Source organism: Gorilla gorilla, chromosome 5, assembly GCF_029281585.2.
Source record: "Gorilla gorilla gorilla isolate KB3781 chromosome 5, NHGRI_mGorGor1-v2.1_pri, whole genome shotgun sequence".
NCBI lineage: Eukaryota > Metazoa > Chordata > Mammalia > Primates > Hominidae > Gorilla > Gorilla gorilla.
In genome coordinates, this window is record NC_073229.2 from 156,670,644 (window position 1) to 156,685,514 (window position 14,871).

Genomic DNA, 14,871 nt, shown 5'->3' on the forward strand with positions numbered 1-14,871 from the left:
AATGAGAAAAAATAAACAACACTCATATTTTCCCTTATAATGAACTAAACTGATTTATGTACGTGTCTCTGTGTGTGTGTGTGTGTGTGTGTGTGTGTGTGTGTGTGTGTGCGTGTAGAGACAGAGAGAAAGAAGTTCTTGTTCTAATTTTTCAGGTCAACTGCTTCAAGTAATAATATAATTATAAGTAATTTTATATTCTAAGTAGACAAGAAAGGAATTCACTAAATATTCTCAAGGATCAAATAAGTATTATTTAGTTAAAGCTTAATGTAGTCTTGGAATCCATAAGTTAATGAATAAGAAAATAACTCATGATAGTTTCTAAGGGAATTTAAAATTAGATTAATTCAAAATTCTATTGTAAAGCTTCCTTTCATTTATTTTCTCCAGGCTCATGTTCATTTTCAATATTGATACAACATACTTGCGCCATTCATCTCCGTCATCTTGGTGTAATCCAGGAGGAAAGTGCTTTCTACACTAGCGTGTACACAAGCAGAAAGCCTCAGTACCAAGACGATGTGAGAATACTACTCAGGATTTGATCCGTAATCTTTTTTGACAAAATATGTCTCTATATTTTTATATACTCGTAATCTTCTGTACTATGACACAAAAAATAACCACCGTAATACAAAATTATCATCCTTTTCTAAAAATGGAGCAGAAAAGCATAAAAATAAATATTCAAGAGCTGATTTCCAAGATATTCACAGATCTTTATGACTTAAAAAATTATGCTACTATAGACTTTTATGGGACCCTTAGCAAGTAAACATGTTCATTTCTAGAATGTGTTTTAAAATACTTACAGACACTCTGGAACTGGCTCTTACTCGAGCAACAAACTCTTTCTCTCGCTCAGCAGCCTGCCTCTGGACCTTCTGGAAGTTTGTCAGTGACGTTGTGAACTCTGCCACTAAGCGATCCTTCTGTATTTTCCTTTGACGCTAGAGGAAAGAGAAGAAAAAGCCAACTAGAATCTAGCTGTGAAGTTCAACTGAATTTGCGGTAGTTGGCTCTTTATTTAACCCTGAAGTTTTCACTTACTCCCCAGTTACAGGGCCTTACAGATTAACTCTCAGTAACATTCTGATAGTATGTCAAATACTGTGCATACTTAACTTGAGGCAAAAGACCCATTATGCTGGATTTCTCACCTCAGGTTTTCACGCTGCTAAAAACTAGCTTATTATTCTGAGGCTATTTTAAAGTAATTCTTTTTCAGGCAAATAAAGCCTTATACTTTTAGCTAAGTAATAACTTCCATTAAATAAGCAGGGAAATAAATATGTGCCCCCAGGACACCTCACATCTTGAATGAGCCTGCATGTTCCACGCAGTCAGCCCCGGAAGGCCAGGAAATAATTACTCAGGAAGCATTTTCTGAGAACTTACTTAATTATGGGTCAGGGCAAATGCATGGAAATAATTTTTGCTTTATTGAACCACAGGATACTACCTGAGCAATTAAATATAGTTTTGTGTTCTGTGAACTAATCTCAAACAGAATTATTTTTGATTTCCTTTCTAGCATAATTTCCTTTCTAGCGTAACAGTTCAAAGATCCTACAGTGCATTGGGTTTTTTTCACATTCAATACATCAACAGTGTGTCTTAAAGCTTGATACCTGTTCACTGGGGGTGGTGGGCAGAGATCCAAACTCTTTGATGTACTTATCTGTTTCTTTGGCAAGCTGGTTAGTATACTGCTGCTTCTGTTGCCTAAAGTGAGAAAACACGCATTACAGCCAAAGGACTGATATACTTCTTTAAGCTTCAACTCTGCCTTTTGAATCAACACTGATAAACAGTTGTACAAAAATTGCCTTTTCATAAACTGGCTCTCAACTTTCTCTATCAAAAAAAATTTCATATCCTATTCTTTGATAAATAATGAGCAAATATTACATGTCAGGTTCTTCACTCACACAGCGTAGGCAAGCTTAGAGAAATCAATTCAATGGCCATTTAGAAACACAGATGACTCGAATCATGGGGAACCTGAAGGAGAGACCGTTAGATGTCTGATCCTTTATGTTTGAGATACTGGGGATGTGGAAGCCCTTTATCTGCATCTCACACCTGGAAGGTCAGGTGAGCAAGAAAAGATTTGTTACCTTAGACTTTGCCCAGTTCCCAGATCTAGTTATATCTGGCCTCTCTTATTTCTCTATGTGAACATGTATATGCTATAGATACTTAAAAAAAAAGGGGGGGGGCAGGCACGCTGGCTCACACCTGTCATCCCAACACTTTGAGAGGCCGAGGCAGGTGGATCACTTGAGGCCAGGAATTTGAGACCTGCCTGGCCAACATGGCAAAACCCCATCTCTACCAAAAATAACAAAAATTAGGTAGGTGTGGTGGTGCATGCCTGTGATCCCAGCTATTTGGGAGGCTGAGGCAGGAGAATCACTTGAACATGGGAGGTGGAGGATGCAATGAGCTGAGATTGCACCACTGCACTCCAGCCTGAGCAACAGAGGAAAACTCTTGTCTCAAAAAATAAAAATAAAAAGGAAAGAGGCAATATTGGTACAAATTTACTATTATTTAAGTTTACGCTGGAAAAAATAATAGCATTTCCTTGTAAAGGGAAAGAACACAATAAATAAAAGAAGTAAATTATAGTCATCCCTCAGTATCTGCAGGGGATTGGTTCCAGGACCCCTGTGGATACCAAAATCCATTGATGCTCAAGTCCCTGATATAAAAAGGTATAGCATTTGCATATAACCTATGCATATCCTCCCATATCTTTAAATCATCTCTAGATTATTTATAATACCCAATACAATAATGTGAATGCTATGTAAATAGTTGCTATATTTTATAGTTCAGTTTCTTTTTTATTATTGTATTGTTTTTTTTTCTTGAATATTTTTGACCTGCAGTTGGTTGAATCTGGGGATATATAATCTATGGATACAGAGTGCTGACTACATATCCATATTTTATCTAGCTATCTTATAAATTGAAAAGATTTCCAACTTAAAAACATGACACTAAAAAAAAGCTCATATTAATTGTGATGTTTTACAGATCACAACATCAGTACCTCTTATATATTTAATCTCATTTTAAATATGGTCTGGTCACACTTAGGGTCCTTTAAAATAATGAGATATTGTATAAGAATATGCTTAAGAATAGGGATTTGTATTTGACTGACAAAGGGTAATTAAAATCTATTTCTATCTCTATTTACCAAATACCCTATCTTTAATGCATTTTTGTAAATCTCTGGAAATCATAATATAGTCAAAGTTTTAAAAAGAAGACCTTAGGCTGGACATGGTGGCTCATGCCTGTAATCACAGCTCTCTGGGAGGGTGAGGTGGGTGGACTGTCTGAGCCCAGAATTGAAGACCAGTGCCGGCAACATGGCAAAACACCATCTCTACAAAAAATACAAAAATTAGCCAGGCATGGTGGATGTGCCTGTATTCCCAGCTACACAGTAGGCTGAGGTGGGAGAATCGATTGAGCCTAGGAGGTCCAGGCTGCAGTGAACCGTGATAATGTCACTGCACTCCAGCCTGGGTGACAGCATGAGATCCTGTCTCAAAAAAAAAAAAAAAATCCTTAGTGACTACGGATATATATTCAGAATCTTCATTATTAACTCTACCAAAATATTTGAACTTTTATGAATTATGTACTTCTATTCCATTTTACTTTAGTTTAATGAATTGTGGTTTATTATTTAGATTTGGAGCATTTTTACCATTCTGACACTTACCCACTGTGGAAAAATAAAATATAAATTAGAGATAATTGTAAGTCCTTCAAATTGTACTTCCTAAAAATATGAATTCCTATTACCTATCTTTTAATATCGTCCTCTTTGCAGTTTTCCCTCTATAGTTACTGTTGTTTAGAAGTATTGCTTACTAGATATATGTGACTTGAAATTTACAGCTGTAACAGTACTGAAATAAAATTTAAGAGTTAAGTTCTAAATGACATTGGGTAACTCCTTAAACCCGTAAGAGACATGAACAAGATGGAAACAGTTCTTTTGGTCTATTTCTCTTACTCCAATTCTGTAAGGTTTAAATGATAAAATATGTAAAAATACTCTGTAAAATCCATAACATACCACAGACAAAATATTATCACTATGACTGCTGGTCTTCTAACAGCATATTAATTTACTGGAATATGTACTATATAATTCATTATAACTTTTTTTTAAACGGAAGCTAATGCTCTCTGAAATTCAAGGATGTAGGTATAAACTTGTGGGGAGACAGCTCACGTAGCTGGTTATGTATTGAATCTAAACCAAATAAAACTCTGGTGACTGCGGGGACTTTTAGCTATGGAAAGTAAATCACATAAATTGAGATACTAGAGTATAATTTTTCAACAGCTGTCAAAAACAACCTACCTAAAAACTGTAAGAAATGCAACTAAAGAAATTCTGCTTTGATAGGGTAAGCCTATCAAGGAATTTTTTTTTTTTTTTTTGGTTTTAAGACAGAGTCTTGCTCAGTCGCCCAGGCTGAAGTGCAGCGGTGTGATCTCGGCTCACTGCAACCTCCGCCACCCGGGTTCAAGAGATTCACCTGCCTCAGGCTCCTGAGTAGCTGGGACTACAGAAGCCCACCACCACGCCTGGCTAATTTTTTTATTTTCAGTAGAGACGGGGTTTCACCATATTGGCCAGGCTGGTCTCGAACTCCTGAACTTGTGATCTGCCCACCTCAGCCTTCCAGATCTTTAATATAAAAACACCTGCCTACTCCAGACAGGGAAAAATCTACACAAAAGCTTGGTACAAATGTACAGATAAGGTAGCAGAAAAACTCCATTGTTTTTCCATTTTTTCCTCCAGTAAACATAATACTACATACTGTAAAAGCAATAGAATAATAGCAATAGAGTTTTTTCTTCCTCTTTTATTTATTTAACTAGATACTTACAACTGTTGCCTCAATTCAGGTGAATCTTGAGGTGTTCCAAGTTGATTCAGAGTTCTTTGTATTTCCACAGCTATTATAATAGAAAATTCATGTATTAATTGTCACAAAAGTTAAGGTAACAGAAACAAAGAGTTAAAAATTAATATGTACAAGCAATTGGGCAGTTGAAAAGAGACAGAAAAACAAAGATGAAAATAGAAAATATTAACTGGAAAAAAAGAATAACTAAATGGTTTACTTAAATCTAATTAGTAACAAAAATTTTCAAGAGGAAATTGTGTGAGAATGTTAACTTGTGAAAATGCACTTATGATCCAAAAATACTATCTTCTTCCTTATCCCATCAGGATATTAAGTAAATACAAGGGCACACAGACTTTAACACTACTAGCATAAAAATTGTGAGGAAAATAAGTAACAATTACATATTTCATTAGAATATAATATAAATAAGTTATTGTTAATAAATGAGAGGAATAGAATCAGAAAAAATCATTTTTCAATTATCCATGTAATAACTGATTTCAGCAAGATCATCAAAAAATGCTAAAATCACAGGACATTCACACAAATTACCACCACACAGATGACATTAATTATAAAAGATATAACTTTATCATATATAAATCTGTTGTCTGAAAACAAATGACCAAATTTAGCAGTGAGAATGGAAAAAACTGACATTATGAACCTTGTGGCATGCTGCGAGAAAGTCACAATATGATCTGAGGATTTTTCTTGCCAAAATATTTAACATGAATCTAATCACAAAAAGAAATTAGACCAGTCTAGACTGTGGGACAATCTACGAGATAACTTGCCTGGGCATTTAAAGACGTCAATGTCACAAAAGGGGAAAAAAAAGTTGACAAAGACAGGGGTGCTTTCTAAATTAAGGAATCAAAATACCCAAAAGACACTGTATGATTTTTGACTGGATTCTGAATCAGGAAAAAAGCAAGCACTATAAAGAAAATCATAGGGACAATTGGAGAAATTTGAATACAGAAAGTAAAAAACACATTAAACAAAAGTTGAAAAATGCCCACAACTGGTAAATCCAGGTGAAAGGTTCATTGTACTATATACTTATATATATATTTTGTGAGGTTTAGAAAAGATTTTAAAATAAAAAGTCCAGGGCTTAAAAGTCATGTTAAACTCACAATCCGGAAGTCTATGACTATTGCAATTTTTTAAAAAAAGGCTCTACACAAAAGGGGAGGACCTACAGTTTTATGTATGTGGGGACATAAATAAAATGTCATGGTACATAAATAAAACGTCATGTAGAAATAAGCTGAAAATCCAAAGAACTCTTAACAATCTAACCCCCTCATTCTTTTTATTTAAATGAGTGGTTTACTTATATAGCTCAAATGCTTTAAAAATATTCATTATTTACATGCTCAAGGGAATGATGAAGTATTACAAAATGCAGGGTAAGTTTTGGTCACCGCGAATGATGTAATAAATACTGCTTTTAAGTGAAAGCTGAAAAACAGAAAGACTAGAGAAGAATCAAAGCATATAGCAACTCTTAGCATTTGGCTAATTTAATAGGAATTTATTTTTGCTTTTTGGGGGTTGATTTTTCCTTTCATAAGACAAACAAATTTTGTTTGCCGTGTTTAACTTATGGCTGCTTATAATTAGCTATATATTCCCTCTCAACCTCAACAGATTTTCTTGAACTGCCTTATAGGGGCTTTATTTTCTTAAGCGTATGGATAATACAAACTGTAGTATGGGCATCAATAGACTATTGGCAGGTATTTATCTCAACTCTAAAGCGTTATTGTTCCTTAGGAAAAAATCATAGCAAGTGAGAAAAAATAAATTATTTAATAAATGACACCAGGAAAACTGACTAACCATTTGGGCGGGGGAGAAAGAACCCTACCTCCCAGCATATAGCAAAATACATTTTTAATAAACCATTAATTTAAATAGTAAAATTGAAAATATTAAACTGCTCTAAGAAATATAAATGTTTTTATTATATGATCTTATACATGATCTTGGAGTAAGAGATATAAAATATTAGCTAAGCATGACACAAAACTAAAATCCACAGAGGAAAATATTGACAAATTTGACTACATAAAAGAACTTGGTTAAATGTTATATAAAAAATGTGTACATATATCACAAGTATATATGTAAGTGTGTGTTCATATACACACGGGAGACAGTAACTGCAGGTTATGATGAGGAAAGAGGTTAAACTACAATGGTAATTATTTTTGGTAACAGAAAAACAGCCCAATAAAAAATGGACAAGGGTTATAATCTTGCAATTTACAAAAGGCAAATGTGTACATAACAAAACTTCAACTTCACTGATAATTAAACTTTTACATTTCTGATTGGTAAAAATTATGAAAAGCAGTTGAGAATATAATTACAATCAAAGGCCTTAAAAACAAAAGGTAAAGACTACATAATATATAAGAAAAAGGGAGCAATAGTCAATAACTAGAAATAATTTAGAAAATGTCAGACAATCCAGTAGAAAAATGGGCCAAGACACGTGTATATCTATATAACAAACATGCACGTTCTGTACATGTATCCCAGAACTTAAAGTATAATAAAAAAAAAAGAAAAATGGGCCAAGAATAGGAACTTTAATATTCATGAATAAACTGAATAGCAAAAAAAGGACCGAAATGCATATCAATCTTACAAAGTACAAACAAGTACACCATATGAATGCTATATAAAATTACTCAGCCAATTAAAGAATTAAGTAGAAATGGATTCTGACAGGCCCAGTGGGAGCCTAGTTCCACCATGTGGTAATTTCTGGTTTCTGAACAGATATACTGAGCAACCCCCAGTTCTCACTCATACTCCCTGAGTAAGGGCTCTTATGGAAGGAAGAAATCATTGGAAGCTCCTGGGGACCCACTCTAATTAAAAATTATAAAACCAAGGGCATTATCTATTCCCTGGGAATTACTCAGAAATGCCACCATCAAGGACAGAAAGAGCAGGGAGGGGACATGCCTCTCATTCCCATTTAACCGGCCTATCTGGAGGATACAGAAGGCTAATGCTCATGATAACTAGCAAAAGCTTATTCAGGTGGTGACTCCACCTGCAATGTTCCTCAAAATGTGATGGATTTAGTACAACAGAGCATCACAATCTCTAGCAACTTGTATATACCTGCTTATATGGCAAATACTTTTTGCTCTATCCTAAAGGACAGAGAACATGAGAAAGGATCAATGGGATGGGACATCAGCAAGCCTTCACAGGCTTATCTCACGGTTATGCACACTGTCTATCTTTGTACTACAATTTCGTTGTCAAGGATACGGATCATCTCCTCCTACAGGACACTACATTAGTCCAATACACTGGTTACGTCTGCTTTTAGGACCAGAAAAGCAGGAGGCAACATGTACTCTTAGATGCCTGCAAAGCATAAGTAAGCCAGCAGGTAGAAAATAAATCCATGAAAATACAGGGCAGTGTTTCCTCAGTGAAAAATCTTGGTGAATTAATCTGTAGATAACTGGCATACTTCTGCAAAGTGCTTTTCTTTGTAGCCTCAAGTACAAATGAGAAACAGACTTTTTATGCTGCTTCCACCCTTTACTGAATGACCCAAAGGTTACCAGCTTTAGCTTCAACTCCCAAAAAGAAAAGACCATCCAGCGAGCTCAAGTGGTGGAATAAGCAGATCTACAACTTGGCTTTAATGACCCAGCTGATGCCAACGGTACACCAAGCCTGTGCAATTTCAGGGCACCGAAGAAAACTAGTAGCAAATCCCAAAAGGAAAAACACAGGGGTCCCTTAGAATGTTGGAGCAAAACCTTCCTTTTGAGACTCGTTCTGGCCTTGCTACTGAGCCCTGGATAGAATAAACAATGGTACAAGGTAACCAAGTGACTCTAGCTGTTCACCGTGAATTGTATCTTGTTGGTACAACCTTTCTACATTTTGCTCTACGTATGTCAGTCAGCCTATCCCTCACCCCAACTCCTGAAGCACTTGTTCAGTGAAATAATAAACCAGCAATGGCTGTCAGAACAAAAGCCACATATAGACTCAATAACATGGATTTCCCCTTACTCAGACTGACATGACCATGGGTATTGCCGTACACCAATTTGCAGCAATAGCAATCTCATATTATACTCTATTAAATCATTTTTGTTTGATTTTCTGTATTAATTTTTTCATTCATCCTTTGGACTTCCCAGATGCACATCCATATGCTCTACAGAGATGATTTTACCCATTTTATTTTCTATGGCTAATTATCTTTACAAACACTTTCAATAACGTGCTAATTTAAAAATAAAAAGTAAACTAGTGATGTGCCGTTGTTGAGGGTTGACCCAACTAGCTGCTCCTTCCGTCTTGGAGGAGGCAGAATTTTATATTCACTTCAATGGTATTACTCTGGGTTCTGTTATGCATCCTCTAAGCACCCACTGTGCCCCCTGCGGCCCGTCCCCACTCCCCCCACCCCATGCTCCTACCAGACTCCTAATCCACCTATTAGTCACAATGAAGGTGTTCCACACACCGATGCTTCCGATCAAGAAATTACAGAGAAAAAAAATTAACGGTGTTCTAAGGACAATGGGATTCACTGCTCTGCCATGTATTCTGTTATTTAGAAGCTGCTGGACTTCTAGTATGTTTACGGCCTACTGAGACTCAATTCTGGCACCACCTGGGAGACAAGCATCTTGGGAAACTGAAGTGCTTGCTGTACTATAGGATCTTTATGGTCTCAAAGAACCACCACTCCAGGGTGCTGTTTCACCTACAGCCAGAAAGAAACTTGGATTTGGGAAGTAACAGGTCGAAGTAAAGTCCAATATTTCACGATTACACCTAATTATCCATTTCTACAATTTTTTCCATCTCTCAAGGTGACTTAGAGACAATATCCAAGGGAGGAAAACAATCACGTTTTCAAGACTATAACTGGTCATTTAGGGCCAAGGTAGTATGTTGACTGAGGTAATTATTAAGCGGAAGTTGGGGTATGCTCATACACAAGTAAAAGGGAGATGAACTGGAGGGGGCCTGATAATACTGCCATCCTTCAATCATAAAAGTGAGTACGGAGCAACAAGGACCCAGGGCTGAAAATCTGGGTTATCCCAAACAGCTGAGGTGCTGAAAGAAGGCAAGAGGAAAGTGGAATGGTTATTATAACAGGAAAATAGTAATACAAACTGCAGCCTGTGATCAGCTGTAGAGTGGTAACTTAGCACCTGCCAGTATTCTTTTTCTTGCTCTGCAATGTATATATTTAGATATATTAACGTTCGTCTCCTTCCCTATTTCCTCCACTGTTATATATAGAATGTACCATTTGTGGTTACTCTGAGACACTGTTCCACAGGCTAAGGAATACTGCTGTTCAGTTTTGCTGAAAGAGGAGAAGCACACAGGAAATCACCCCCTAAATTTGGCATTGGCTACAGGAACTGAATAGACCTCAGTTTTATCCCTTCTGTGGAAATGGGAAAGGAGTTCTCGTTGCATGAGGGATAGCAGCAGTGTGTCACGCAGGAGCTTTTGTTTTTAAGCTTAGGTATGAAAAAAGGAAGCGTGTTCACTGTAGAAAACAAAAGGGATAAATTATAGTGAAATTTATTTTGGGCCACCTAATACCCAAAACTACTATTAGATTGGGATCTTTTTGGTTATAATATTATGACCACTGAGAAGCAGCACCACAGAGCCAATCTTTGGAGGGGGAAAAAAACTGGTTGCTAAAGCAACAAAACTGTTTTAAGATTCTTTGAACATTGCTTACCTTCATTATAATACAGGTGATTAATAATGAAAGTATTAGTCGCTATCACTAACAATCTAGTTATAATCAAAAGCTACATTTACTCTGTGCTTTTGGTTTTGTAGATTTAGGTTTTATAGATACTGAAATTTCTTAAAAATCAAAGGCTCTGGCTAACAACCTCCTTGTCACTCTGAAACAATTTTTTAAGATAATACAATGTCTCATAAAATGAAGCCTCTCAGAAAACAACCATTATGTTATTGCCTAATAGAATGCATTTAACTAATGAGAGCTTCTCATGAACAGAAATGGAAGACGAGGCCCCCTACACTTATGCAGCATACAAACTAGAAAAGGACAAAAAAAAACACAAAAGTACAAACACCATATAAACTCAAAGAGGGAGCAGCAGCAACAAATGCTATAACAATGTTTCAAACAATGACCTATAATATGTGTGTTCTATTGGAGGACAATCTAAAAAGCTGTAATGAAGGTGGCATTTGCAATGGTTTGAAGGGTAAGAAATAGGACATTTCAGTTTGGAGATTCAAACCTCTAATATCATACTCAGACATACACTGAAATGATCAGAATACCTATTAGTCACCCTAACTAGAAGGCAAACTTCTTGAAGGCAAGGCCTAAGTTTTATTCATTTTGGTTTTTCCAGAATTTATCATATTGTTGACCCTCAATGAATAGTTTTATGAGTGAACCATAAAAAGAATACTGGAAAGATCAAAACTTACGTAAGAAATAATACATATTTCTAAAACATACAGCATAAAGAAATGGAGAGTTAAGAAAGGTAGTTATGCCCATTTATTATTCATTCATTGATTCACTCGACAAACATTTACTGGGCATCTGCTACGTACCAGGCACAGCGAGAGGGCTTCTGAACGTCAACATTAATTTGGTTGTATTCCTTTAAACTGAGCAGGTCTACACTTGACGATCAATTAAAGGCATCATCTGATCAGGTGATAAAGGGCTTATAGGAACATAAATCTGAAACTACTAAATCAAATTTGGAAAAAATATTATACGGTATTAGTTCAATCCTATTTTATAAACAAAGAAGTTGAGAACCAGACAGAATAACTAACTTGTTCCAAAAACTATAGCTATTTAGTAGAAGAGCTAGGGTTAGAATGTAGATTTCTTGGTTTTCAAAAAACTTTTTTCAATGTGCTAAAAGGACTGAAAGTAAAAGATGTTAAAACACATTATTTCATAATCCAGGTGTGTGACAGTTGACAAAGCAAACGAAGAAAAAATAAGTGTGTCTAGATTGAAGAAGTAATTTGAAGGAGTTGAACTGAGATGTTAGATGTTTCCAGCAGTGCTCAAAGTAAGTTTAGGTCTGGCAGTGGATCACAAGGATCCTTCTTCCCAGCTGAAAGCGATCAAGGAAGAAATGCCTGCTCTTTCTCCGGGTTTTATGAACTGCCAAGATTCCACAGACTTGATTTTATATACTACTAGCATTACCCTCCTACACCAGGGTCAACAAATTATGGCCCGTAGAGCCTGAAACCTGGTTTTGTACAGACTTCCAAGCTAAGAACTGTTGCTACAGTTTTAAAGGGTTAACAAAAAAGATAAAAAAAAAAAGAAAAAGAAAGTCTAAAAGAATCTGCCCTTTACAGGGAAAGTTGGCCAGTCTTTGTCCTCAGTTATTAAAAATTACTAAAACCTTGTATTTAAAAACTCAACTTGGCATGTTATTTGAATGTACTGTCATCCTTCACTATCCCTAGAGGATTGGTTCCATGCCTCCCTCCATCCACCTCCCAAAGACAACAAAATCTGCAGATGCTCAAGTTTCTAATATAAAATGGCATAGTATTTGCATATAACCTATGCACATCCTCCTGGAAATCATCTCTACACTACTTACAATACCTAATATAAAATAAATGCTATGTAAATTGTTATAGTGTACTGTGTTTTATTTTTAAAATTTTTCTGAATATTTTTGTTCCATGGTTAACTGAATCCATGCAGAATCCATGGAAAAGGAGGGCCTACTGCAGTCACTGCATTAAGTCTATCTAGTAAAATATTTAACAATGTCACAAAATTTCCATTGAACATGCATGTACACTGAGTTGAAGTTCTTTGATTCTCAGAATATGCTATTCACCCATCATAGGTGCTGGCTTGAGTACCTCATTTTCATCTGCTGCTCTTATACTAATTTAGAAACAAAACACTTTTTCATTGTTTTGGATGAGCACTTTTATAGCATATTTGCTGCAAAAATATTGTTAGCACTCTATCATGTTATTACTCTCTGGTTTTTGGCTATCTCCTAAGTTCTTCCCCTTCTAGAACGTATGGATAGTAGGATATGTGGTTCACAGGATCTTCCGCGACACCCCAATTGACCATGTTCAAAAATGCTTGAGAAAAATAAGCTTAGAGAAAGGGAGATAAGAGGTTTCTAGTCAGATGACAAGCAGTATGGTGATCTGGAAAAATAAATAATCCTCCTACTTTCTCCCAAGTCCAGTCTGTAGGATTTCACTTCATTATCTAGCCTTAGGTGCTATGAATTTATAGGACAGTCATCTTCTATTTTCATGGGCATAGGTCCAATTAAAGAAAAAAACTCATGAAACAAGCCGCAGTTTTTCCAACCATAAAAAGAATTATTTAAGAATAAACAGTTTCTTGAAGAAAAGTTCATCTAATGCCTACAGGTGGATTAAATCAACATGTGTCTCTACGAGAATACAAAGAAAAAATTATTTTTGCATTATCTACAATTTTGAACTATCTGTACCACTACTCACTTCCACAGACGTGACTTCAAAGAGTATGTTACATTTTTCATAACAGAAAAATAATACCATTTCCTACACATCCGAAAAAGATGCACTACTGGGTCATCAAAAACAAAACAGCGTCCCGTTTCTGGCTCTTCTACAGCAATGAAGATCCATTCTGTTCCACGTGGGTCTGCTGCCATCTAGTGGATTATTTAAGAAAAAAGCTTTACAGTAAAGAATAGTTTGTCATAAAATTGTAGGCTGAATTTGGTATCAGGGGCTATTAATACATAATGTTACCACCTGTCAGACTTCACCAGCAAATGGATGCTGTCTGACAAATGAGACTGGCCAGGCTGTGGTGGCATGGCAGATCAACCTAACACACACACAGAGTACCTTCAAAGAACTGTCTCCAAATAACTAAGAATAGCTATCTTCTCTTTTAGCAGAAAACATCTGTTTTCAACGTAAAATAACCAACTTGTAACAGCCAAACATAGAAAAAAAAATAATGGTTAGTAAAATCCCTGGACAGGTGATTTTGAGATTCCAACACAGACTCAGCCACATCACACTGAGGAAGAAGTACAATTGAAGGCTGACCAGCAAGTATAGTTGGAGCCAGACAGCCTGATTTGGAAACCTTATCTCACTTCTTCCTGGCTGCTGACCCTGGGCAATTTACCTAATGTCTCCAAGCTATAATTGCTTCAACAGTGAGAAAGCACCTATTTCTCAGCTGTCATAAACTTTAACCGAGAACAATATAGGTAGGCACCGCGTACTGGATACAGTAAGCGCTCAACAGAGTCTGTTGTTCTCTTGAAGGTCAGAAATGAATAATAAGAATATTCTTATTAACGTTTTTTATTTAAATGCCACTTTATTGAGGTACAACTGACAAAGTGCATATATATAAACTATAGTTTTACAAGTTTGGACATATGTGTACATCTGTAAAACCATCATCACACTTAAGACAATTAGATTCTTCAGCCTCAAAAGTTTCCTTGTTGTAGTTTGCAATTTCCTCCCTCCTGCATACCTGTTCCTTCCTCCCTCCATCACCAAGCAATCACTAATATGCTTTCTGTTGCTTTCTGTATTTTGCATTTTCTAAAGTTTTATATAAATGTAATCACAGAGTATTTACTCGTTTTTGAAAAAGGATGGTGTCTGGCTTAAGTTAGCCTAATTATTTTATGATTCATCCATGTTGTGTATATCAATAGTGCATTCCTTTTATTGCTGAGTATTCCACTGTATGATACAACACTATTGATGGACATTTGTGTTGTTTCCCGTTTTTGTCCATTACAAATAAAGCTCCTATAAGTATATGCCCTACAAGTCTTTGTATGGGCATATATTTAAT

The 14,871-nt window shown here is 35.9% G+C and overlaps 1 protein-coding gene across 3 annotated transcripts in view; it reads right to left on the reverse strand.

Annotated features, from left to right (window-relative positions):
* Nucleotides 1-14,871, reverse strand: part of STX7 (syntaxin 7) — a 55,523-nt gene that overhangs the window by 12,745 nt on the left and 27,907 nt on the right. For all 3 annotated transcript variants that reach the window (XM_063707880.1, XM_031012070.3, XM_055391440.2), the window contains 3 exons: nt 4,935-5,004; nt 1,635-1,728; nt 816-953 (listed from right to left, as the gene is read on the reverse strand). In XM_063707880.1, coding sequence (XP_063563950.1) covers nt 816-953; nt 1,635-1,728; nt 4,935-5,004 — 302 coding nt within the window. The remainder of the gene's footprint in view (nt 1-815; nt 954-1,634; nt 1,729-4,934; nt 5,005-14,871) is intronic.